We start from the raw sequence: 22,592 nt of genomic DNA on the forward strand, positions 1-22,592 counted from the left end.
AGGTATCTGGTTTGTTTAGGTTCTATAATCGAAACTCTGTATCAACTCCAGCTCTGAGATCCCAGCTCAGCTCTCTGAAAGCTGGTTTCTGGGGTTTTGTTTAGCTTCTATATTTGTTACAATGTTTCAAACTGCAAGCTCAGAGGCCGGCAAGGCAGGCGGGGAATGTTGCAGTCCTCCGTCACTGAAGCAAGCAAGCCTCATGTTAGTTTCAAGCTGCCTGGCTGCGGTCCGCCATCTTGGCTGGCAGTTAATTTGCATATCTCCCTGATTAGCCAATGGGAAGGGCATCGGTCGTACGCCAATTACCATGTTTCTCTTTTATTAGATAGGATAGGATTATTGACTATATTCCCTGTGCTGTCCTTTCCATCTCCATGACTATTTTGTAACTACCAATTTGTACTTCTCAATCCCTTCTCCTTTTTCATCCAGCTCCCCATCCCCTTTCCCTCTGGCAACCATCAGTCTGTTCTCTGTGTCAATGAATCTGTTTCTATTTTGTTTGTTTAGATTGTTCTTAGATTCCACATATAAGTGAAATCATATGGTATTTGTTTTTCCCTATCTGCCTTATTTAACTTAGCATAATACTCTCTAGGTCCACCCATGCTGTCGCAAATGGTTAAGATTTCGTTCTTTTTTATGGCCAAGAAACATTCCATTATATATATGTACCATAGTTTTTTTATTCACTTGTCTATTGATGAATCACCCTTGCTTTTGAGGTATCGTTCCCTTGATAGAGTGACAGCTCTTGAGAATCTTTAATGCTCTAAGTGCTTGGCTCATAGTAAGTACTCATGTTGAGTTGAAAACCTCTACTCCTCAGCATATTTGCCAATTTCTAATTCCTCACTAATTATGGCTAGGTTATTAGTATAATAAAAATCCATGTGGATTGAGCACTTGAATAGTTCTGGAAGATACTGGGTCCTCTGGTCCCCAGCCCATACCTCAGGGGCAATAGGATTAATGGAGTAAAGGTTAACCAGAAGCAAGGGGGGGGGGGGGGATCAAGGAGTCATTTGGAAGCCAGAGGGATATTTCTTGGTATAATGTTTAAATACTCCAGATTTATTTCTTGCGGACTCAAAGTAGACCCCAGGTTCATCCAGAAGTTCCTTGGGCATTATCAGACTTCTTGGAGTGAGTGTGGGGTTGGGAGTCATGGATCTAATCCTGCATTTTCACTTATTGTGCAAACTATGTGAGACACAGCAGTGTGATAGACTTGGGTTCAAATCCTGATTCTGCCACTTACATGCTACTTGTGGGAACTTGTTACCTCTCTGAGCCTCAGTTTCTCTCAGAGCTAGGAGGAGGATAATATTTTTGGGGTTGTTGTAATGACGAAATAACATTTGTGTAAAGTACATAATCTAGGTCTGGCACGCCGCAGGTATTTAACAGGTGATAGTTATTTATCTTTGCAAATGCCGGGGTGGGTAGGGTGAGGGTGTGAACAGGGTACTACCATTGCATTACCTATAACTGATTCAGATGTACACAGGGGAAAGTCAGCGTAGAACTCAACCTGTCAAATAAATGCCTAGTGATATTTACAATGTGACTTAATAAAGGCCTTCAAGGGGTTTTCCAGTTCTCACGGTTAGGATATTTTTTCTGGTAATAGTCCCACACTTTCCTACTTTGATGTGTCCTCCTACCTCAGGAGAGCCCCTGGCCCTCAGCACAGGGAGCCCTGGACAGTGTCCTGCCTGAGTTGTTGTGGTGAATTCTGTGCTCACTTTTCCTGTGTTCCCCTGCCTGCCTCTTGCCCTGAGATCTTATCTTGTCCTCTGGGGAGTTATGTTAAGTGCTCTGCCAGCCTGCCTGTGTGCCTGGCCTGTCTTTTCTCACTGGCAGTACCTCTTGTATTCCAATTCCAAACATGGTATCCATCTGGGGTCACCCTTTCTTCCGGTGCCAAGAGAGACACATTCCAAATGGAACACAAGTGCGCCTCCTGTGCTGGCCGCTCCTCACTCTGTTTGGGGAAAACAGAGCAGGCTGTGGCCCCTTTATCGTCGCTCACTGCGGAAGTGTTCAGGCCAACAGTCCTGTCCTTTGCTCAGGACAGTTTAGGTTTTCTGCTCAGAGCCAAATGTGAAGACCGGCCTAAGGAATCTGGAGCCAAGGAAGCTGGCCAGAGCTCTGCCCGAGGGCCAGCGCCTGGCTGAGGGAGAGGATAAAGAGGTTCAAACTTCTCCATAAAGTGTGCTATGTCCTGTCAGTCATTCCCAAAGCTACCAGAAGCTTTGCTCCTGGGACAAGTGGAGTTGGTGGTGAGAAGCCAGAGGTGAGAAGACACGTAGGAGGGCAGACTACTCCATTTTCAGAATTTCCTATGTGGAAGAATCCTAGAGCCCGACACGACTTTGAGACGCCCCGAAGATGAGCACCAACAGCAGCACGCTGGGCCAGCGTCTCTGGCAGGGGCCGGTGTGCGCTGGCTGGAAACAGGATATGGAAGGGGCCCTCTACCACCTGGCTAACTGCGTCTTGCTCCTGGGCTTCATGGGGGGCAGTGGGGTATACGGATGCTTCTATCTCTTTGGCTTCCTGGGCACCGGCTACGTGTGCTCGGTGCTGTGGGGCTGGTTCAATGCCTGCGGCCTGGACATTGTCATCTGGAACTTCCTGCTGGCGGTGGCCTGCCTGCTCCAGCTGGCACACCTGGTCTACCGCCTGCGCAAGGACACCCTCCCCGAGGAGTTCGAGCTCCTCTACAAGACGCTGTGCGTGCCCCTGCAGGTGCCCATGCAGGCATACAAGGAGATCGTTCGCTGCTGCGAGGAGCAGGTCTTGACTCTGGCCACTGAGCAGACGTACGCTGTGGAGGGCGAGACGCCCATCAACCGCCTGTCCCTGCTGCTCTCTGGCCGGTAAGCTACCCTGTCGCTGCCCACGCTTCTTGTTTCCCAGTAAATCTTTTTCCACTTCGTGTCCCCTCCCATTAAGGGAAGGATGTGACACATCAAACAAACCAAAATAGATTTTTCTAAGCATGGGTTTGCTTCCTCTTTCTTAACATTTTCCCAGAGAAAACTAGATCATGAGGTATCTTCTTGGCTGGCAGGAAAGATTGTGTGCGCACTTGCTGCTGGGAGGTGTCTAATGCTTATCCCTAAGCTGCAGCAATATCTCTGTAAGTTTTGGAAAACTGAATATTTCAATAAGATTAATTTGTTCTTCCCATGTCCATTCAATATTTGCCAAGTGCCAACTATGTGCAGGGACCAGTGCCCAAACAGAGGGTTTTCCTATAGCCCCTGTTCCCTGCCAGGGCATCAAGGATATTGGGGATACCCTGAACAGACTCTGGAAAAGCCAGTCCATACACACCCAAGTATGGAGAGAGGGTACTCCTTGCCCACTTATCCATTCCCAGTAGTTCTAGTGAGTTTCTTACAGGCCAGGAATCTGACTTGTAAATCTGAAGACCAGACAGTGAGGAGAGAGTCAGATGCCCACCCAGGTTTCATTGAGGTTTTGGTGCAGACACGTGGCTGACTCCATTTAAGAAGGCTGACAATCAGACATGAGCAGAAATGGTTCTAGTTAGGGTCAGTGTATGCCCATTCAGCTGCATGGAGTGCTGGCCATTGGCCGGTGGCTTCTGAACAAATACACGGGGGTCTGTGCTGCACTTTTGATAGGCAACTGTGGAGTCTTTGAAATATTGCCTTCGTGGGACTTGATGTGGAGCTGAGCAGCAAACCTGGTGCTCTGGGGCTGGCTCTGTGGAATGCCACTAAAGTATTTCAAAAGGCTTTGTCTTCAATTTCCTCCCTAGCTTCCTTGAGACCAAGAGAATGTGGTAGGAAAATAAGATAATAACCAGAAGGCTCTATCCCAAGGGAAGAGGGGGAATGAAACCAGATAAGACTGCCAATCACACAGTGGAAACATAGAGTTTGATGATAATGGTACTACAACTACTAGTAACAATAATATCTGTTAATGTTTAGAATTGGAAGTGATATATATAAGTGTGTTTGGACTCAGAGGTCCTGGGTTGAAAGAGCTCTGTGGGGAGAAATTTTATGAGTGAACTAAAGTATAAACAAAGGCAATTATTTCTAAACAAATACATGCTTAACTACGAATACATTACAACTGTTGCCAAAATGTTTGCCACCTACAGTTCCATGCTTAAAATAAGGACAGTTTTTTAGGAAATGTGCTCATTCATGAGGTCCATGTTTTTTGCCTGCTCCTCGTGGCTCCTCTCGGTTCAGAGGAGGGAGTTGAGATTGGGGGAGAAATGCCTGCTCCCCATGTATGGTGCTCACTTTTAGAAACATATGATTGTTGTATGGTTCAAGGATCTTTACTATGATGGATGGACCATGAACTTGTATAAGACCACTTCCCTGTAAAGGGGTGGTAAGGGCTTGCTCCCTCAGCATGGCTTTTCCTAGTTTACTTAGCATCAAAAACCCAAGTCAGAAATGAGAACATTTTGATTTTTATTTCTTGCTTTTCAAAGTTTGGAGTTAGAGTTTTGCATTGTTATCTTTCCATGTCACCCCATCTCAGTTTCGCTAAGTTGGAGCTGGGGGAGGAGGCTTCTAGTCTATGAGCAGGCTCAGGTTTTCAGAGAAAATCCCACACCTTTTTCTGGTCATGGTGTGGCACCAACACCTCCAAGCAGCAGGCTGAAACTCATCTGGAAACCATTACTGAAACCTCAGACATCCTTTTTGTTTTATTTTAATAAAGGCAAGGAGTTCCTTTCAAGACTCAGCAAGTGAATTCCTCAAAGTGCATTACCCTGTAGAGCTGTGGGAGTCTCTCTCATTTAGTATTCAAAGCACAAGTCCCAACATACACAGCCTTCTGAGCAGGCAACTAACTGTCTAAGCCAGTGGTCGGCAAACTGCGGCTTGCGAGCCACATGTGGCTCTTTGGCCCCTTGAGTGTGGCTCTTCCACAAAATACCACGTGCGGGCGCCCATGTACAGTGCGATTGAAACTTCGTGGCTCGTGCGCAGAAGTCGGTATTTTGTGGAAGAGCCACACTCAAGGGGCCAAAGAGCCGCATGTGGCTCGCGAGCCGCAGTTTGCCAACCACTGGTCTGAGCTATTCACATAGGAGGACATTACCTGTTTGTCCAGGAGATCAAATGATAGAGGATACAGTAGCCCATGCCGGCTTTGCTCAGTGGTTAGAGTGTCCATGGACTGGAGGGTCACAGGTTTGATTCCAGTCAAGGGCACATACTTCAGTTGCAGGCTCCATCCCTGGCCTCAATAGGGTCACTGTAAAAGGCAACCAATCAATGTGTCTCTCTCACATAGATGTTTCTCTCTGTGTGTCTCTCACACTCCCTTCCACTCTCTCTAAAAATCAATGGGAAGTAAAAAGTATCCTTGGGTGAGGATTAACAAAATCAAAAAGGATACAGTATACCAATTTCAATGGCTTCAGGGAGTCACGCAGATTCATGAGATGTTGCTCACAGTCTAAAGTGGTGCTCCCTGGTGGCTTGCATGTGTGGCGAGGCTCCTTGCTTCAGGAGACGGTGGAAGGATCTGATGTAGGCTTCAAGAGCCTCGTTCTCTCCTGTTGTCTTTCTTCCTTTATTTGAGAAGCTTTTCCTTGAGATTTTGGTCCCCTTTTATGGTGACACAAGTGAGTTCATTTGTTCCATCATTCCTTCTTCCCTCCCTCTATTCCAGTGGTTCTCAACCTTCCTAATGCAGTTCCTCATGTTGTGGTGACCCCCAATTTCATTGTTACAAATTGAACATAATTAAAACATAGTGATTAATCACAAACACAATATGTAATTATATATGTGTTTTCCGATGGTCTTAGGCGACCCCGGTGAAAGGGTTGTTCGACCCCCAAAGGGGTCGAGACCCACAGGTTGAGATCCACTGCTCTATTCCATCCTTCCAAAATCCTCCCCCCCCCCCCAAAAAAAAGATTGAAGAGTGCTAGGACCTAGGGATCCAGTGATAAAATATGAAAAATGTTGTCCTTGTGCTCATGGAGCTTACAGTCTATCAAGAAAGTCAATAATTAATATTCAGCATAATGGTGAATTGTATACATAAAATGTCCAAGGAGAAATGCAAAATGCAATCAGAGCGTGTAACTGGCAGATCTAACTTTTCTGGGGAAGTCCAGCAAGACTTCCTGGGAGAAGGTGTGTTTAAGCTGAGACCTGAGAAGGTGGGGATTAGGAAGAAGTCCATCTCTAGAGGGAACCGAATACGTGAAGACATATTCTATTCCAATAGTACAACACTGACCTGCAGCCAGTTATTTATATGCCTGTGATTTCCACTAAATCGTGAAATCCTTAGAGGCAAGGAGCAGGTCGTACCCACCTCTCATTTCCAGAAGTGTGTTTCATCACTAAAGCTCCAGAAATGATGGAACAGTAGCTTCTTCCAAATTGACAGGGTGTACCTTAGAGATCTTTTTTGTTTGTTTGTTTTGTTTTGTTCTTTTGGTAAGGGTTTTTGTTTTGTTTAACACATCTGAAAAGAATGCATATACAAAGAACTAAGATATGAGAAGCATTGGTTCGACACTAACGAATCTACAAGAATGAGGACTCGGGGACGGTGGAGAAGATTACCTAAACATTTTTAAATATTGAAAACTGAAACCAAAAGAAATTGATAAAATCCCTATTAACACTTAGTGGTTTTTATTAGAGAGCTTTGATTGGCTGCTCTTGTGTTCCTCATGCAAAACAGAAATAAGGGATTCCCCTAGTTGGTCCCCATGTTCTTAAATATTCTCTCCTAACCCACTCCACCCTAGCTTCTTAACAAAGCAGGTCTCCGTCCTCATAACTTGAAAGAGGATGTGAATTACCCTGGCCAGGTGACTCAATTAGTTGAAGCATCGTCCCATACACCAAAAGGTTGTGGGTACAATCCTTGGTTGGGGCGAGTACTAGAGGCAACTGATTAATGTTTCTCTTTCACATCGATCTTTCTCTTTCTCTCCCTCCCTTCCCCTCTCTCTTTCTCTCTCTCTCTCTCTCTCTCTCTCTCTCTCTCTCTCTCTCTCTCTCTCAAATTAATACACATATCCTCAGGTAAGGATAAAACATTTTTTGAAAGAAAGAGAGAGGATGGGAATCATTCCACAGACATCTCTCTCCTAGCACCACCCCTCATACATACCAGGTCTTCAGCTGTGTTTAGGATCATTATATCATACACTATTAAGCTGCACGTCTATGCTAGGCAACCTAATAAGACAATGACTGATGGGGGGAAATGTTTTTTATGTACTAAGTCAATTTTGGTATATTTGAAAAGGTGAAATACTTTTCATTTATCAGCAAAAGAAGTTAGAAATTAACTTTCAAAAATCATCAAATAGCTAACAAATTTCCTTGAAAGTCACAGTTACATATATAGTGCATTCTGGGAAAGAGAAGGGGCAAGACAGGCTCCACCCACTCCTGAGTTTCCTCAAATACTGGACCTACTCGAGGGTGGAGAGAAGAGGTGATTTTCAAGGAGCGTGTTATTCAGTGAGGCATTTACTATACTCCTTCCTCAGAGCACCAGGTGGGGAACATGTTTTCTAAACTAGATGTAAGAAGTGGAATATGGAATCACTCCATGCTCCCCCTGCTTAAGGACTGTCCAAAGGATAATGAAGTTTTAAAAATGACTAAATAAAACAACCCCGCCCCCCAAAAAGAAAAACAAAACAAAACTCCCAGATTACTCTCCAGAGTGGAACCAGGGAGCAGCTTCAACAACCCAAAGTGGTCTGTTCCGCTTCGTCACAGGCATGCCTTGCTTTTAAACAACAACATTGTTTTGAAACAAAACAAAAAGTAGCACTGACCACTTTTCTGATAATGCACAATTACTCAAAACTAACTGGTACTGAGGGTGGGGAAGGGTCCTGCCTATGGGCCTTGTCTCATGCCAGGGCATGTGGGCGGGTGCAGGGCATTCGTCCTTATCGCAGAAATGAACTTTTCATTTGTAATTCTTGGTTTGATTTAAACATTTGCTTTTAGTATGATGCTAACAGCAGCTGTGCAGAAAGGGTGCTGGGGAGCTATTCATAGTAGCTCACACTTCAGTTCTGGAGGCTCTAGGGCACTCATAATACTGTCACCAGCCAGCTTTTGGGCAGTCTCTGGGGTGATAGGCTTTTTTTAAAAAAAATTGTTGACAGTATTACAGATGTCTCCCATTTTCTCCCTTTTTGCCCCCCTCCACTCAACCCTTGCCCCACCCCAGACCTTCCCATACTATTTGTTCTCTGTGTCCATGGGTTATGCATGTATGCATATATATGTTCTTCGGTTAATCTCTTCCTGTCCTCCCACCCTACTCCCACTGAGATCTGTTATTCTGTCCTGTGCACACATACCTCTGGACATATTTTGTTTGTCAGTTTATTTTGTTCATGAGATTCCACATGTAGGTGAGATCGTGTGATACTTGTCTTTCTCTAACTGGCTTATTTCACTTAGCATAATGGTCTCCAGATCCATCCATGCGGTCTCAAAGGGTAAGAGCTCCTTTTTTACAGCCTCATAGTATTCCATGGTAGAAATGTACCACAGCTTTTTTGTCCACTTGTCTACTGATGGGCACTTGGGCAGTTTCCAGATCTTAGCTATTGTAAATTGTGCTGCTATGAACATAGGGTGCATATATTCTTTCTGATTGGTGTTTCAGGATTCTTAGGATAGATTCCTGGAAGTGGAATTGCTAGGTCAAACGGCAATTCCACTTTTAATTTTTTGAGGAACCGCCATACTATTTTCTACAGTGGCTGCACCAGTCTGCATTCCCACCAGTGATGTACTGGGGTTCCCTTTTCTCCACATCCTCTCCAACATTTGTTTGTTGATTTATTGATGGCAGCCAGCCTGGCAGGTGTCTGTTTGTCCTTGGGAAATGGCAAGTTTCTCAATAGTAGAGGGATCCACGACGGGGGGAGCCGTTGGCGTGGTGGTTGGTGGTCGCCGGTGCTGGCCTGGCCTCCAGCCAGGAAGGCCAGGAGGGTTTGAGCATGAACATGGCAGAAGGGGACACCCTGATATGGGTGGATTATGAGGTTTTGGGAAAGGTGCAAGGGGTGTTTTTCCACAAGTACACTCAGGCTGAGAGTAAAAGGCTGGGATTGGTAGGCTGGGTCCAGAATACAATGCAAGGACAATTGCAAGGTCCCATCTCCAAAGTGCGTCATATGCAGGAATGGCTTGAGACAAAAGGAAGTCCCAAATCGCACATCAACAGAGCAAACTTCAACAATGAGAAAGTCAACTTAAAGTTGGATTACTCAGATTTCCAAATTGTAAAATAATGCCCTGAATTCAAATTTTCCAAGAGAATCTCAGAGGTTTTGCTTTTCTTGTTAATAGAGATAGAATCATTCTGAGTAATATTAGAATTTGTCAGTGAGTTATTTTAGTTTCAGACACCTGAATGTTACTGTATATAATATGTATGATGGAAGGAATGATTACAACGGTACACAATTCTCATAAAAACACATCAGAAAAAAGAAAATAGTAGAGGAGTCATTTCTGAGATCAGTTTGGCTCTCAGCAGCAAGAAAGGAGTCTTTGGACAGTGATGAGTCATCTCAGGCACCCACTGTCCTTTGCATTTTCAAATGAGGATGGAGAGACCACTGAAAAACTAATCTGTTTCTAATCTGAAACACATCTGTTAGTGGATAACTCTGTGTTTGTAATTGTTGGGGTCCAACCCCAGCAGGTCCAGGGGTTCCCAAAGGTGTGGACGGAGTTGGCGAAGACTATCCACCCTCTTCCTATGGTGGAGTCCTATCCGTCCCAAGAGTGGGGCTTACCTAGGGGAATAGGGGGCTTACCTAAGGGTCCCTGTTCAGGCGCCATCTGTTGGGGTCCATCCCCAGAAGGTCCAGGGGTTCCCAAAGGTGTGGATGGAGTCGGCGAAGAAGGAATGACACGGAGGCAGCATTCAGTTGATCATCATAGCCAGGTTCTCTCTGTATTGTCCTATTACATCTGTATTTATACCAGTTGATTTTAATCCTATCCATTCTATTCCAAAGGTTAGGGCATTTCTTATCTCCATTCCAAGGTTACTCTATTGTTCTATTAAACTACAAGGAAGTAACTGAAGGAGATTATCCTAAGTAAAGATTATGTAGCTTAAGCGTGATTGTTCGTAAAGTGATTAACTACCCACCTGGCTCTTAGTTAAGGGGTTTTACTGATTCCCTTCCTTAGTCCTAAACAACCTTTCTCGGGGAGGTGACCTTGGTTAAAACACATAGCGCTAAGAAGGGGAGCAAACATATTAAGAACAGTATGCCATATACGCCAGGTCCCTTGAAACATAAGCTGTGCAGATGTTTCTTCCCTGCAGCGACTATGTCAAGCAGCAAGGGTGGACTGGCTTCTGGCATGTAATCTGTCACAATCCTCTTGCCCTGCGGTATCAAAAAGTCCAAGATGACTCTCCATCGATCTTAACTATGACTGCACAAGTGTCAGAAACAGTCAGTAGACACTCAAATGGAAATTTGTTGTGTAGGTAACCAGGAGACGTGTTTTACCAATGGCACCATCGCCCACAATAGTGCACTTAATCGTCTGCATTGCTGAACAGTTTTCCACCCACTTTAAATAAAAAGACCCAATGATGACCTCAGCTTCCCCCTAGAGATCTTCTTATTGCTCCCTTTGCCTGATAGAGACACCTCCTTTCTTGGTATAACTCACTTTAGAAGAAAGGTTGAAGCTAAAACTGTGTGTTTTCTGGGGGGAAGAGGAAAAACCCATGCTAGATTCTAATCATTTTCCAGTTTTTAATGTGTCGTCTAGACTTTGAAGAGGGTTTTGGGAGCCATTCCCGTTTTTCCACACAGTGTCTTCTCTCCCTTTGCCAGGGTTCGTGTGAGCCAGGATGGGCAGTTTCTGCACTACATCTTTCCTTACCAGTTCATGGACTCTCCTGAGTGGGAATCACTGCCGCCCTCTGAGGAGGGTGTGTTCCAGGTAATAGGGAGCCGCATGGCAGTACCGCCCCGCTCATCCCACTGTAACCCAGCAATTACCACCACCACCACCACCCCCATCTCTCCCCTCTGACATCTGTCCTTGGAAGCACCGCCAATGTGATGTGAGGGGTGGAGCACTCCCCTCCTGTGGGAAGAGTACCTGGGCTCCTGGAAGAGGTGGGGGGAGAGGGGCAGGATAGGGAGATAGGGAGGGGCGGGATAGGGAGATGCTAACCCCCGATAGGTGGGCCATGTCACTCTTCTGCCTAAATCCTTCCAGAAGGCTCCAGTGGCCACAATATCAGAACCCACACTTCTTAGAGAGTAACTTAAGACCTTCAGAGGCATCAGCCAAATCTCAGCCCCTTCCCCTCACCCAGCCATACTGAACTAAACACAGCCACTGTTTAGCCATGGACATGCCTTGGCCCCTACTGTCCCTTCTCCCTGAAATGCATGTCCGCATGCAAATGAGGCTGTGGCATCTCACTTCCTGTGAAGCCGCCCAGCTTGACCTCACCAGCTTCCATCCCCACAGCCTACTGTTCCTGTCTGTGTGCCTTCTGTTCCTTCTCTTGAGGCTGCCTGGTGCACATATCATTCTCTGTCCTAAGGGTCTGCTTTCCCTTCTGTCTTCTGCACAGTGAACTCTTTGAGGTAGAAATCTAGGCTTCTCCTTCTCTCTATCTCCAGGCTCTAAAGGACAGTAGGTGTTTAATAAACGTTGGCTGAACTGGCTTGGCAGTGGGCAGTTGGTGTCTCCGAGGACTGCCCGGGGCATTCACATACACACTCCAAGGTGGGGACCTGGCCACTTGCCCTCTCCTCTCTTCCCTGCCAATCCTCAGACTTCAGTTACCTTCTTTGAGTTCTCGTTACTGAATGGCTAATGTGTGGCAGGCACTACATATTATATTACTTTATTGATTCTCACAACAACCCTCTGGGCTAGATGTTATTATTACCCCTGTTTTACAGATGAGGAAACTAAGGCTCAAAACATCAAGTAATTTGACAAAGGTAATCTAGAAAGTAGCAAAGCCAAGCTGCCTGGCTCTACTATTTCTCTTTTATTTTTTTTTAAATGGGAGGGTCACCAGGAGACTCAAGTTCGTTCTCTCTCTCTCTCTCTCTCTCTCTCTCTCTCTCTCTCTCTCTCCTGTTACAGGGACTCCCCTGACCAGACAGTTTGCCAGGACTAATTTCCATGTGTCTCCTACCACTTCTATCAGGGAGTCTCTTAGGCTGGCATCTGAGCCAACCCCATAATAAACACGTGCCAGTCAGTGCCACCTGGCTGGGCCTGCTTCCGTCCCACTCTGAAGACAGAGCCTGAGAAGCAAACCTGATACCACTGCCAGGACCACCAGCCTTAGCTCCCCTCTGGTCACTTCCTTCCCCAGCGCGCGCACACACACACACACACACACACACACACACACACACACACTCTCCAACCAGCCCAGCATTCTCCCTTGAGAACTCCCCCCAGGGCCATAGCACCTCTAGGAGGGCTGAGTGAGGTCCTGAGCCAGCAGAACTAGGCTCTGTCTCTGACAGTGACACTGAGGAACAGGTGGTGGAGAAGCTGAGTGTCCTCCCCTAAGTTATGCTTGAAAAGAAGGACTATAACCCCAGGTGACCTTGCAGCCTGGAATGTAGGTACCATCATATTCTTCCCATTTATATTTTTAGCGTGCACCTCATTGGGGAGAAATGAGATGCACACATTTGCTGTGTAAAGTCCCACTTCCTCTTTGCAAATGTCAAGTGTTGTCCCGAATTACAGTTTATTTTGTCCTTTTGCTATTACATAGGCTTTATTGAGTAAGGCAATCCACAGTGACTGGATGAATCATAATTCTTATCATGCTTGCCACAAGTGAATCAACATTTCATCACACCTGTCAGTTTTACTGGACCCAGTGCCTCTTTGAATATGTTATCTCATTTAATTCATTCAACCAAACTCTGAGGTGAGAATTAAACAAACGGTCTGTCCAACTTACAGATATAGTTAATAAGCAGGTTTCCTGAAGACGTTTGGGGAAGGATTCTATACAGGACATGAGAAAGTGGTATACAAGATGGGTAGTCTTCACCTGCTGCATTCACTCACTTCAGTGATATGTATCCTCATCATATACCAGGCATTGTGAAAGGTGCCTAGAATATATCAGTGAACACAACAGATGAAGGTCCCTGCCTTCATGCAATTTATATTTTAGTAGGGGAGAAAAAAATAAGCCATAGACATAATGAATAAGTAACTTACGTAATATGTTAAAAACTTATAACTACTATGTTAGAAAATATAGTGTAAGGAAGACATAGTTGCAATTTTAAGTAAGGTCATGGAAATCTTTGTTGAGCAGGTGACATCTAAGCAAAGACCTGAAGAAGTGTGAGCTCTGTTTATATCTGGGAGCGTATCAGCGAGAGGGAAGAGCCAGTGCCGAGGCCAGTGGTGGGAGGGGCTGGCATGTCGGAGTTACAGAAAGGCTGAACAGAACATGCATAATCCAGGCTAAATGGATTGAGGGTGGGGAAGACAGGAGATGTCTGACTGTGTTTTGTTTAACACATCTGAAAAGAATGCATATACAAAGAACTAAGATATGAGAAGCATTGTGGGTACAATCCTTGGTTGGGGCATGTACTGGAGGCAACTGATTAATGTTTCTCTTTCACATCGATCTTTCTCTTTCTCTCCCTCCCTTCCTCTCTCTCTCTCTCTCTCTCTCAAATTAATACACATATCCTCAGGTAAGGATAAAACATTTTTTAAAAGAAAGAGAGAGGATGTGAATCATTTCACAGACATCTCCTAGCACCACCCCTCATACATACCAGGTCTTCAGCTGTGTTTAGGATCATTATATCATACACTATTAAGCTGCACATCTATGCTAGGCAACCTAATAAGACAATGACCGACAGAGAGAGGGAGGGGAGAAGATAGCAGGAGTGGAAGTCAGAGAGGTGATGAAGAGCCACATCATGTAGGTCCAGAGCATATATTTCCTAGATAGAGCCAAACGGATTTCCTACTATTGGAAGCAGTGTGTCAGAGAAAGAGGATTAAGGAAAACTCCAAGGCTTTTGGCCTAAGCAGCTGGAAGGAGCAAGCTGCAATCACCTGAGCTAAGGGAAGCTGTAGTTAGAGTTGGTTCAGGGGGAAGAGAGGAAGTTCAATTTGGGATATATTAGATTTGCATCACCTGCACACATTTAAATAGAGGTGCTGCACAGGCAGTTGTATATTTGAGTCTAGAATTAAGGAATGAGGCCTGAGGTGAGACATAAATTTGGAAGTTGTTGGCATACACATGATATTTAAAACTGTTGGGTTGGATGAGATCACCAAGTGAGTGAGGTTAGACAGAGAAGGGGTTCAAGAACCAAGACCTGGGACAGTCTAGTGTTTAGACGTTGGATAGAAATAGAAGGCGCAGCAAAAGAAGCTGAAAGGAGCGATCAGGAGATTGTACCAGGTGAGTATGGCGTCCTGGGAACCAAGTGAAGAACGTGTATCAGAGAGGTGGGAGCAGTCAACAGGGCTGGACACCATGAAAACTGACCACTGCTACTTAGAGTTCATTGGTGACCTTACCGGGAGCAGTGTTTGTGGACTGCGAGGAGCAACCCCTCACTGGTTTAACAGAGAGTAAGAGGAGAAGAGTTGGAGTCAGCAAGTATAGACAATGTTTTTTTTATGAAGTTTTGCTGAAAAGGAAAACAAATTAGTGGAGTGATAGCTCACCAAAGAAGTGAGGTGAGGAAAAAGAATTTTCATTTTTAAAATTTTGATTTATGTTAAGATGGAAGAAGCGACAGCATGTTCAAAGAATGCCTACAGTCTTTGTGTTAAGCTCTAAGCACCTTGTTTGCATCCGGATTAGCTCCTACTAACGCCCACTTCATTATCAGTGCTCCGATTTCTTTTTTGGGAATTGTTAGTAAGCACATCTAAGGTACAGACCATGGCAGAGAGGGACCGCTACTTGCTGAATGGATTGTGAGTACTTACTACTTTCCGAATTCTTTCTCATGAAGCAGCATGCTCAGCGAGATTAAGTAATTTGTCTGATGTCACAGAGCTAGTAAAGGGGTAAAGCTGAAACTTTAAGCCAGCTTCTGGCCACGGTGAGGTGATTTCAGGCCCTATCTTCAGTGCTGATGATTCGGAGGGAATGAGTAGAGAAAATGGAAGAGGGTACTGCATGGAGGAAGGGGGAGGAGACTGGGATCATGGGAGCTCTGGTAGGCAAGGCAGGAACTATGAGGATTGTATAAAATCTCTAAGAAAGAATGTAGAGTCAACCCTACCTTTAATTAGATAATCCACATTCAGAACTTAACTCAATGCCTGGCAATTGATTTTAGCTGCTATCATCATAATTATTTCCACTGTCTCCATTCACAAATTTTCATCCTGAACTCTGCCAACCTTCTCCCTATTCAAGTATTTTGGCCACTTAGGACTATTAAAAATTGTGTGATTCTATACTCTTATCCTTCACTATCCTAAGCATGTTTCCATTTTAACCCTAGTTTTACCACTCATCATTATTTCAACAAGAACTTATCACGCACCTACTGCGTGTCGGGCACACAAGATTTACCCTGCAAGTGTGATTTAGCTTTGCACCGTGGACACATAATGAATACTCAGAAATTCCTAGACAACTAAATCAATGGAGAGTAGGGTGCTCTTCCACTGTGCTCTGAAGATTTCCTCATCTGTGTGCCCTTTTTCTGACTTTAGTCATCAGATCTGTCTGGTTACATGTAGTGGCCAAGTCCAGAGCAATTTCCTGGACCTGAATCCCAGGCTAATGTTCTGTCCACTTGCTGCAGATTGGCATTCCTAATACCCATGGAAGCTCATCTCTAAAATGCTTTCCAACTCCTCTTGCTTCCCTATTCCATTACCCTTCTTTATTCTTAAACCAAGCTACCATCACCATGCTGACCTCTCTTCAGAGCACTAAGAGGCCCCTTCTCTATCTTGAAGTCACAACAGACCCAGACCCTTCTGTAGCCATTAGTGGTATCAGTCATGGGGCCATAGACTATGAGATATGAACACTGAGGCTCCCAGAGGTGAGGGCCCAGTAAATGAATGGCTGATCCCAGGGTTCCTGAAAAGGATACACCACCCGCCCCCTACTCCCCCCCCCCCATACACACACCAGTGCACACAATTAAAAGACATTTGCTGGGCCTCCTCCAGGCAAGGCCATGGGGGGGGGCGGAGAGGTGCTCCCACAGGTTCCTCAATAAAAGTGCAATCGTTTACCCAGTAACTGTATGTTTCTCTCTGCTAAACATGGACAAATTTTCTAGTTTAAACCTCCACTCTGTGCTCCTTATCCATCTCAGGTCACGCTGACTGCTGAGACCCCATGCAGCTACATTTCCTGGCCCCGGAAAAGTCTTCACCTTCTTCTGGCCAAAGAGCGATACATCTCCCGCCTCTTCTCAGTCCTGCTGGGCTATGACATCTCAGAAAAGCTCTACGCTCTCAATGATAAGCTCTTTGCCAAGTTTGGGCTGTGCTTCGACATCCGTCTCCCCAGCCTCTACCACGTCCTGGGCTCTGCTGCTTCAGATGCAGGGCCAGAGTCTGAGAAGGAGGATGAGGAAGTCCACGAGCCAGCCCCAGCCCCTCCTCAGGCCATGCCCACACCTGTCCAGCACATGCCCCCTTGCTCTCCCCCTCCCGCTGCCACCCACCCTCCAGCACAGCCTTCCCGGGCTAGGATGTCCCGGCCCGACAGCGACGGCCTGGGTGAGGACTCCACCAGTCTGGTGCTGGAGGATTTTGAGGAGGTGTCAGGATCAGAGTCGTTCATGGATTATAGGAGTGATGGGGAGTACATGAGGTGAGGGGAGAGCTAACTTGGGCACAGCCACCAGCTCAGGATCCTATGTAAGTACTCAGATGGCAGCTGCCACACCTCCCTGCCAACAGGTGGTCTTAACCCAGCTGTGGAGGCCTGGCTTTTCCTCAAGCCTGTCCTCTCAGAGGACTCCCAGGAAGGGGTGTTAACCCAGCCTTGCAGACAGTAACTCACTGCGGGTGCATGCAAGGCATGAGGGGAATTTCTAACTCGTTCTTTATTCAATGTGATTGCATTTTGGAAAGTGGACAGGCTGGTGGGCATTTTGAGCAAGCAGATAGGTTGCTAAATTTTTTGCAAGACTGTGCTAATCAATAACGGGGATTTTATTTGTGGCATGTATTTGTGTGTGTGTGTGTGTGTGTGTGTGTGTGTGTGTGTGTGTGTGTGTGGCATGCACTTTAGAGGGGAGAAAAAACTGGCATGGTTCTAATTCCCATTGGTTCTTCCTGGCATAGAGTCTGCTCTGGAAAGCAGTCATTGTTTAGCCTGAATTGTGCATTTTCTGTTCAAATCATCTATTTCGAAGAGGCTTGGGATCCAGGCCAATAACCCCAGGAGGAAAATGTGCCTGCCTCGCCCTCCTCTCCCCCGGGGGAAAGTGCACCAGCCGCTGAGACAGAGCACTGGATGCCGCTCTGACTGAGCGTGGCTGCCATCGGATGTATATAGGAAGCCTGGTTTTCCCCGCAAACCACACCAGTGTGGGGTGGAGTGGGCACGGGTCTGGGAGGGCAGATGGTACATGCAGGATTTCCTTCATAGAGCAGAGAGGTCTACAAGAAAGGCTGTGCTGAGCAGTTCTGGGAAACTGCTTTCATGTTCCCTTTGCTGCTCTCACAGTGCCGTGACATTTTCCTCTGGGACTCCACACAACCGCAGTGGAGAGCTGGCTTTTCCTGAGGAAAATACCACAGCTTTCTACTTGGAAGGCATTTCCAAGTAAGGAGGGCAGCCCCAAGAGACCCCTGGTTCTTTGGGAAACACTGACAAAATTCCCGAGGAACTAGCCCAGGGAGGAAGGTTTCCAGGGTACGCGAGGTGGGTGAGTGAATGTTCGTATATTTTGAAAAACAAGTTATATATATATTTATAACTGATGAAGGAGGCGAGAGAGGTTAAACGTTTGGTTGTATAAGTTTGGAATGTATCATCTCCTGTGGTACCCTGTCCCCAGAGCCCCATGGAGCTGACTCTGGGGTAATCCCAAGGATCTATCTAGCACCCAAGATCATTTGTCAACCCGCTCCATTGGCCTTGTCCACTCTCATTGCCCCCTTCCCATTGTGCTGACAGTCACCTCCCTGCTCATCCACGCCCCTCTCCAGGCATAAGGATTATGTCCTGTGGATCCCTCTCTTTCTCCAAGTCACCTGCCCCCTGAAACACGCTCTGAACTCCCAGCAGCTCTCTGTTCTCATGCTCTTCCAGGTTTCCTTCCCTTTTCCTGGCTCTGTCTGTTCTCTGATGTCTTCCCTCCTTCTGACTTCTGCTCAGTCCTGGTTGTCTCGGTTTGCTGCTCTTACTAAGAGAAACTTCCTGTCCTTCTTCTTCTCAGTTTCCTCTCTTCATATTTGTCCTTTACATCTTCTCCATTTTATTGTTCATGTATTTATCTTTCTATGACCTTCTTTTCCTCCATGTTCCTGCCTTGCTCTACCTATTCTTCCTCCTAAACCACCCTGTAACCCCAACTTCAGTGTTGTTGTTGTTAATCCTCACCTGAGGATATTTTTCCATTGAGTTTTAGAGAGGATGGAAGAGTGGGGGAGAAACAGAGCAAGAGAAGCATCAATGTGAGAGAGGCACATCGATTGGTTGCCTCTCACACGTGCCCCCTTGCTCTCCCTCTCCAGCTGCCACCCACCCTCCAGCACAGCCTTCCCAGGCCAGGATGTCCCGGCCTGACAGGGACAGCCTGGGTGAGGACTCCACCAGCCTGGTGCTGGAGGATTTTGAGGAGGTGAGGAGCAAGCCTACAACTCAGATACATGCCCTTAACCGGAATTGAACCCAGGACTCTTCAGTTTGAGGACTGATGCTCTATCCACTGAGCCAACCCGGCCAAGGCCCACTGTAGTTTTTTATCCTGACTCTTTCAAGATCAGCGCTTCTCCTCTGCCTGTAAAGAAAATCACTTAAGCACTGGCCGGTGTGATATAATGGTTGGGCATCATCCCATGCACCGAAAGGCTGCCAGCTCAATTCCCAGTCAGGTCATAAGCCTGGGATCCCAGGTAGGGAGAATGCAGGAGCAACCAACAGATGTTTGTTCTCACATCAATGTCTCTCTCCCTCTGAAAAAAGAAAGCAAGGAAGAAATAAAGGAAGAAAGAGAGAGAGAAAAAGAGAGAGAGAAAGAGAGAGAGAGAGACCCTTAAGGGAAGGTGTGAAAACACCTAACTACTTTCTTTTATGAGTGAAGGCAGAGTGAGTTGCTCAGAAGAGGAGAGGGGAAGCCAGTCAGCAGGATAATAGACACAAGCCCGAGACACAGGAGTGTCTTTTAGCAAGAACTCTGCTATCTTTCACTATAATCTCTCTTATGTCTTAAGACGGTCTTCATCCCTGCTGGGTGGTGGGTCCTGCTGGATTCAGAGTTCCCTCCATTCTGGAGCTGTGAGGAGCCTGTCACCTACCCTGTGTGATGGTGCAGATGTTCCACGTGAAAGGTCACAGCTCCGTCTCCGAGGTCCTCCCCCGCTAATACTCTCCTGTGAAATGCCTCCTTCCTAATGCAGCCATTTCTGAAGCTCAAGATGAGAAAATTGCCACTATAACCCACTCTCTAAAGTACTGGTCTTTGCAGTAGAAAGAGAGTAGGTTTTTCAATGTTTGTTTAAGCAATAGAGAGAAAGGAAAAATCATATTGTTTCCTTCCAAACCACAGCATCTTCAGAACAACTTGAAAACATGATTGAATTGGCCAAATCTCAGACCCCTTTCAGTGTAGCCCGTGATAATGGGATAGTTTAAACTGGAGACCTCCTTTTGGAATTGTGTTTTGGATGTTTGGTTTCATTTATTTGCCATTAAACTCCTTCAAGAGTGACTGCTGTAATGAATAAGCATAGTCTCTTGTGACTGGTAGCTGTTTGCTGTTGCTTCCTTTTAAAGCAGGACAGATGCACCAGCTCTTCCCTGGCTCTTTGGTTACAAAACTGTAAGCTCGTTGCTATTCACCCCGGCTCAGCCCTTCCATAAGAGGCAGGAGGCTGGCTGCATTCTGCACGGTTGAGAGGGACACAGCTTCGCCACACTGACACCGTGCTGGTCCCTCACACCAGTCCAAGTGTTTACAGCTGAACACGGAGCTTCCACTGCAGCTCTTTTTGAAGGGAGTACATTTTTTTAGGCTTGAGGTGCCCAGAATTGAACAAATGGGTGCTACTTCTTTTAACAGGCAAAGCAGTGCTGCCGGGTAGTGTATCTATGCAGGGTCTTACAGCAGGCCCCATGTTATCCCTGCCATCACTAGAACTTTCCTATCTAATTCCACAGACACTCTCACAGTGTTCCGTTTGGTGTCTTAGCTATAGGAAATGCTCAATAGACACATCTGTGAAGTGGTCAGTTAAGTCAAATAATGAGTCCGTTATCATTAATTCAGTAAAAGCTATCTGAAGTTTGGCTGATTTTGTGTTCAAGTTGTTCTCAAAGCTCTGTGGTTGGAAAGTAAAAACTATATATTGTCTCCTTTCTCTCTCTTATTTAAATAAATAAACAAATGAGAAAGAGATTGCAACATGGAGATTGTATATTGGGAAAGAGTGGTCAGGGAAAGAGCCCAAGACAGCATACCGAGGGCCAAAGAACCAATTCAACAAACGTTTACTGAGGATCTAGTATACAGGGGTAACTAGTAATCTAAGAGATAACTAACACTTACTAATAGGTAGACAGGTAGCCTCTGTCTACCTTACCAGGTTGCTGTGTGCGAGGAGTAATTGAGATAAAATATATAAAGGCAGTTTGTCAGTTGGAAAGCACTAGTTTAATGTATAAGGTATTTTTATGTGTGTAGAATTATCTGGCAAGCTTTCTTTCTGTCTCTGTCTCTTGCTCTCTGTCAGCCTTACATGACTTTCCCCTTTTATTTCCTGCAGTCTGGCTTTTCAGGGAAGGTGGCAGTTAGCAGAATCCCCTGACAACAAAAGGAGCAGCAAAAACATGGAGGCCCAGAGAAAACGCACACTAGCTCTCAGCCCCTGAATAACTAAGTGGTGGCCAGACACCATCTGTTTTCCTTATTTGCTCAGGAGGAGGCAGACCACCACCGCCCTGCATTCAGGCTCCTGCCCTCTGAAGTAGCTGCAAGGTGTTTCGGGAGCTGTCAGTGTCGTTAAACAGCACTTTTCTCCCAGAACCTGTAAAGGCTCCTGGGCAGAAAACTTGCCTTTGAAGGCGACATGACAGGTGATGGCCCGGGATCTCAGGTTCTGGGTCTGTAGGAGGTAGTGTCACTCTACCTGCCGCGGCTCTGTGTCCAGTCAGAGCAGCAGTTCCCTCCCTGCCTTCTGGGGCCCAGCAGCCTGCAGCCGGTGCTCATTCCCAGGTTCTTCTTCCACTTACGTCTCACAGGCCTTCCGCCTACCCCTCTCTCTGTGAAAATAAGACAGAGGGCTTACAAAACTCCCCATTTTTCTCGACAGCATTTTTAAAAGCTCATTCGCTAGTGTTAGGAAGTAGAGTTCTGGAACTTCTCCATAGGAGGCAACAGAAATTGATCTCTTGGTTTCTTCGCTTATACATTGAGAGGATCAAACTATATAATTTCAACCCTGACTCACCCTAATATTCTTTCTAGAATGAAATTACTCAAAGATACAACTGCCCTTATATGGTAGGCATTGGCTACTGCCGGGGCTCCTCACACGGGCACCACCTTGCCGGGGCTGACCCACACATGAACAGATTACTCCGCCACAGTTTCCTGTGAAAGACAGGGCGAAGAGATGGCCCGGCTGATAGCTGCCAGGCAGCCTCAATTGCCTGCCTCCTTAGGCTTTTGTTGGTATTTTTATCTTTATATACAATCAGCAGGGTGAGTAATCTTGGGAGAGTACACATGTGTTTGCATTATCCTCTAAGCAAGGGCATCCAGGGCTTAAGCATGGATTCCAGTAAACACCCGGGGGTCTCATATGCACAGACTTGTTTGGAAAGGTCAAGGAATAATTAGGGGCGCCGCCTTCGACACTCCCCTAAGTCTCCCCTAAGTCAGAATTCCGATAAACAGGGCAGGTGGCCTTCCACACACTTCCCTTTTCTCAGAATGTCCTCCTTACAACTTTCCAACCAAGTCTCATGTGCTCCCCAACAGGGTACAGTTAAAACATTGGGAATTTTTAGAGGTTAAAAAAAAAAAAAAAAGGTAAAAGAACCCTATGAAGTTAGGCAAGCTATCGGGAGCCATAGTGCTGAAATCCTTCCTCTTTTTCTTTCCACAGCTTCTAGAATTCCTCTCCAGAGCTACTCTCAAGTTATGTCCACGGGACAGGCCCCCTTGGCTCCGATCCACACTCCTGAACTCTAGGGATCCCTGGACCATGCTTTTCTCTGGCCATGTTCGTCTTCACAGGGCTGCGTGCACACCCTTTCCTCACCCCTGGAAGGCTCACAGGCAAGATGCCAGCACAACAGCTACACCAGGGCCCTGGGTGACCATTTCACCTCCACCAGCTCTC

The 22,592-nt window shown here is 46.1% G+C and overlaps 3 protein-coding genes across 4 annotated transcripts in view; all 3 read left to right on the top strand.

Annotated features, from left to right (window-relative positions):
* LOC132230381 (cytochrome c oxidase copper chaperone) overlaps positions 1 to 10,912 on the top strand; it is a 29,405-nt gene extending 18,493 nt beyond the window's left edge. Inside the window, exon 3 of the mRNA XM_059687751.1 lies at positions 10,889 to 10,912. The gene's annotated coding sequence lies outside the window, so the exon portion shown is untranslated. The remainder of the gene's footprint in view (positions 1 to 10,888) is intronic.
* POPDC2 (popeye domain containing 2) lies at positions 1,959 to 22,592 on the top strand. 2 transcript variants are annotated; one of them, XM_059687747.1, is made up of 4 exons: positions 1,959 to 2,888; positions 10,889 to 10,997; positions 16,385 to 16,793; positions 22,356 to 22,592. In XM_059687747.1, exons 1-4 carry the CDS (start codon positions 2,398 to 2,400, stop codon positions 22,439 to 22,441), a joined length of 1,095 nt encoding a protein of 364 aa, XP_059543730.1. In that variant the 5' UTR covers positions 1,959 to 2,397; the 3' UTR covers positions 22,442 to 22,592. The 2 variants fall into 2 exon arrangements, with proteins under 2 accessions (XP_059543730.1, XP_059543729.1); XM_059687746.1 differs by having other exon boundaries at positions 1,961 to 2,888; positions 16,385 to 16,934; positions 22,356 to 22,497.
* LOC132229267 (acylphosphatase-1-like) lies at positions 8,209 to 9,534 on the top strand. Its single transcript, XM_059685996.1, has one exon. The coding sequence runs from the start codon at positions 9,020 to 9,022 to the stop codon at positions 9,311 to 9,313; it is 294 nt and encodes a 97-aa protein (XP_059541979.1). The 5' UTR covers positions 8,209 to 9,019; the 3' UTR covers positions 9,314 to 9,534.

This window comes from Myotis daubentonii, chromosome 3 (genome assembly GCF_963259705.1).
Source record: "Myotis daubentonii chromosome 3, mMyoDau2.1, whole genome shotgun sequence".
Taxonomy (NCBI): Eukaryota; Metazoa; Chordata; class Mammalia; order Chiroptera; family Vespertilionidae; genus Myotis; species Myotis daubentonii.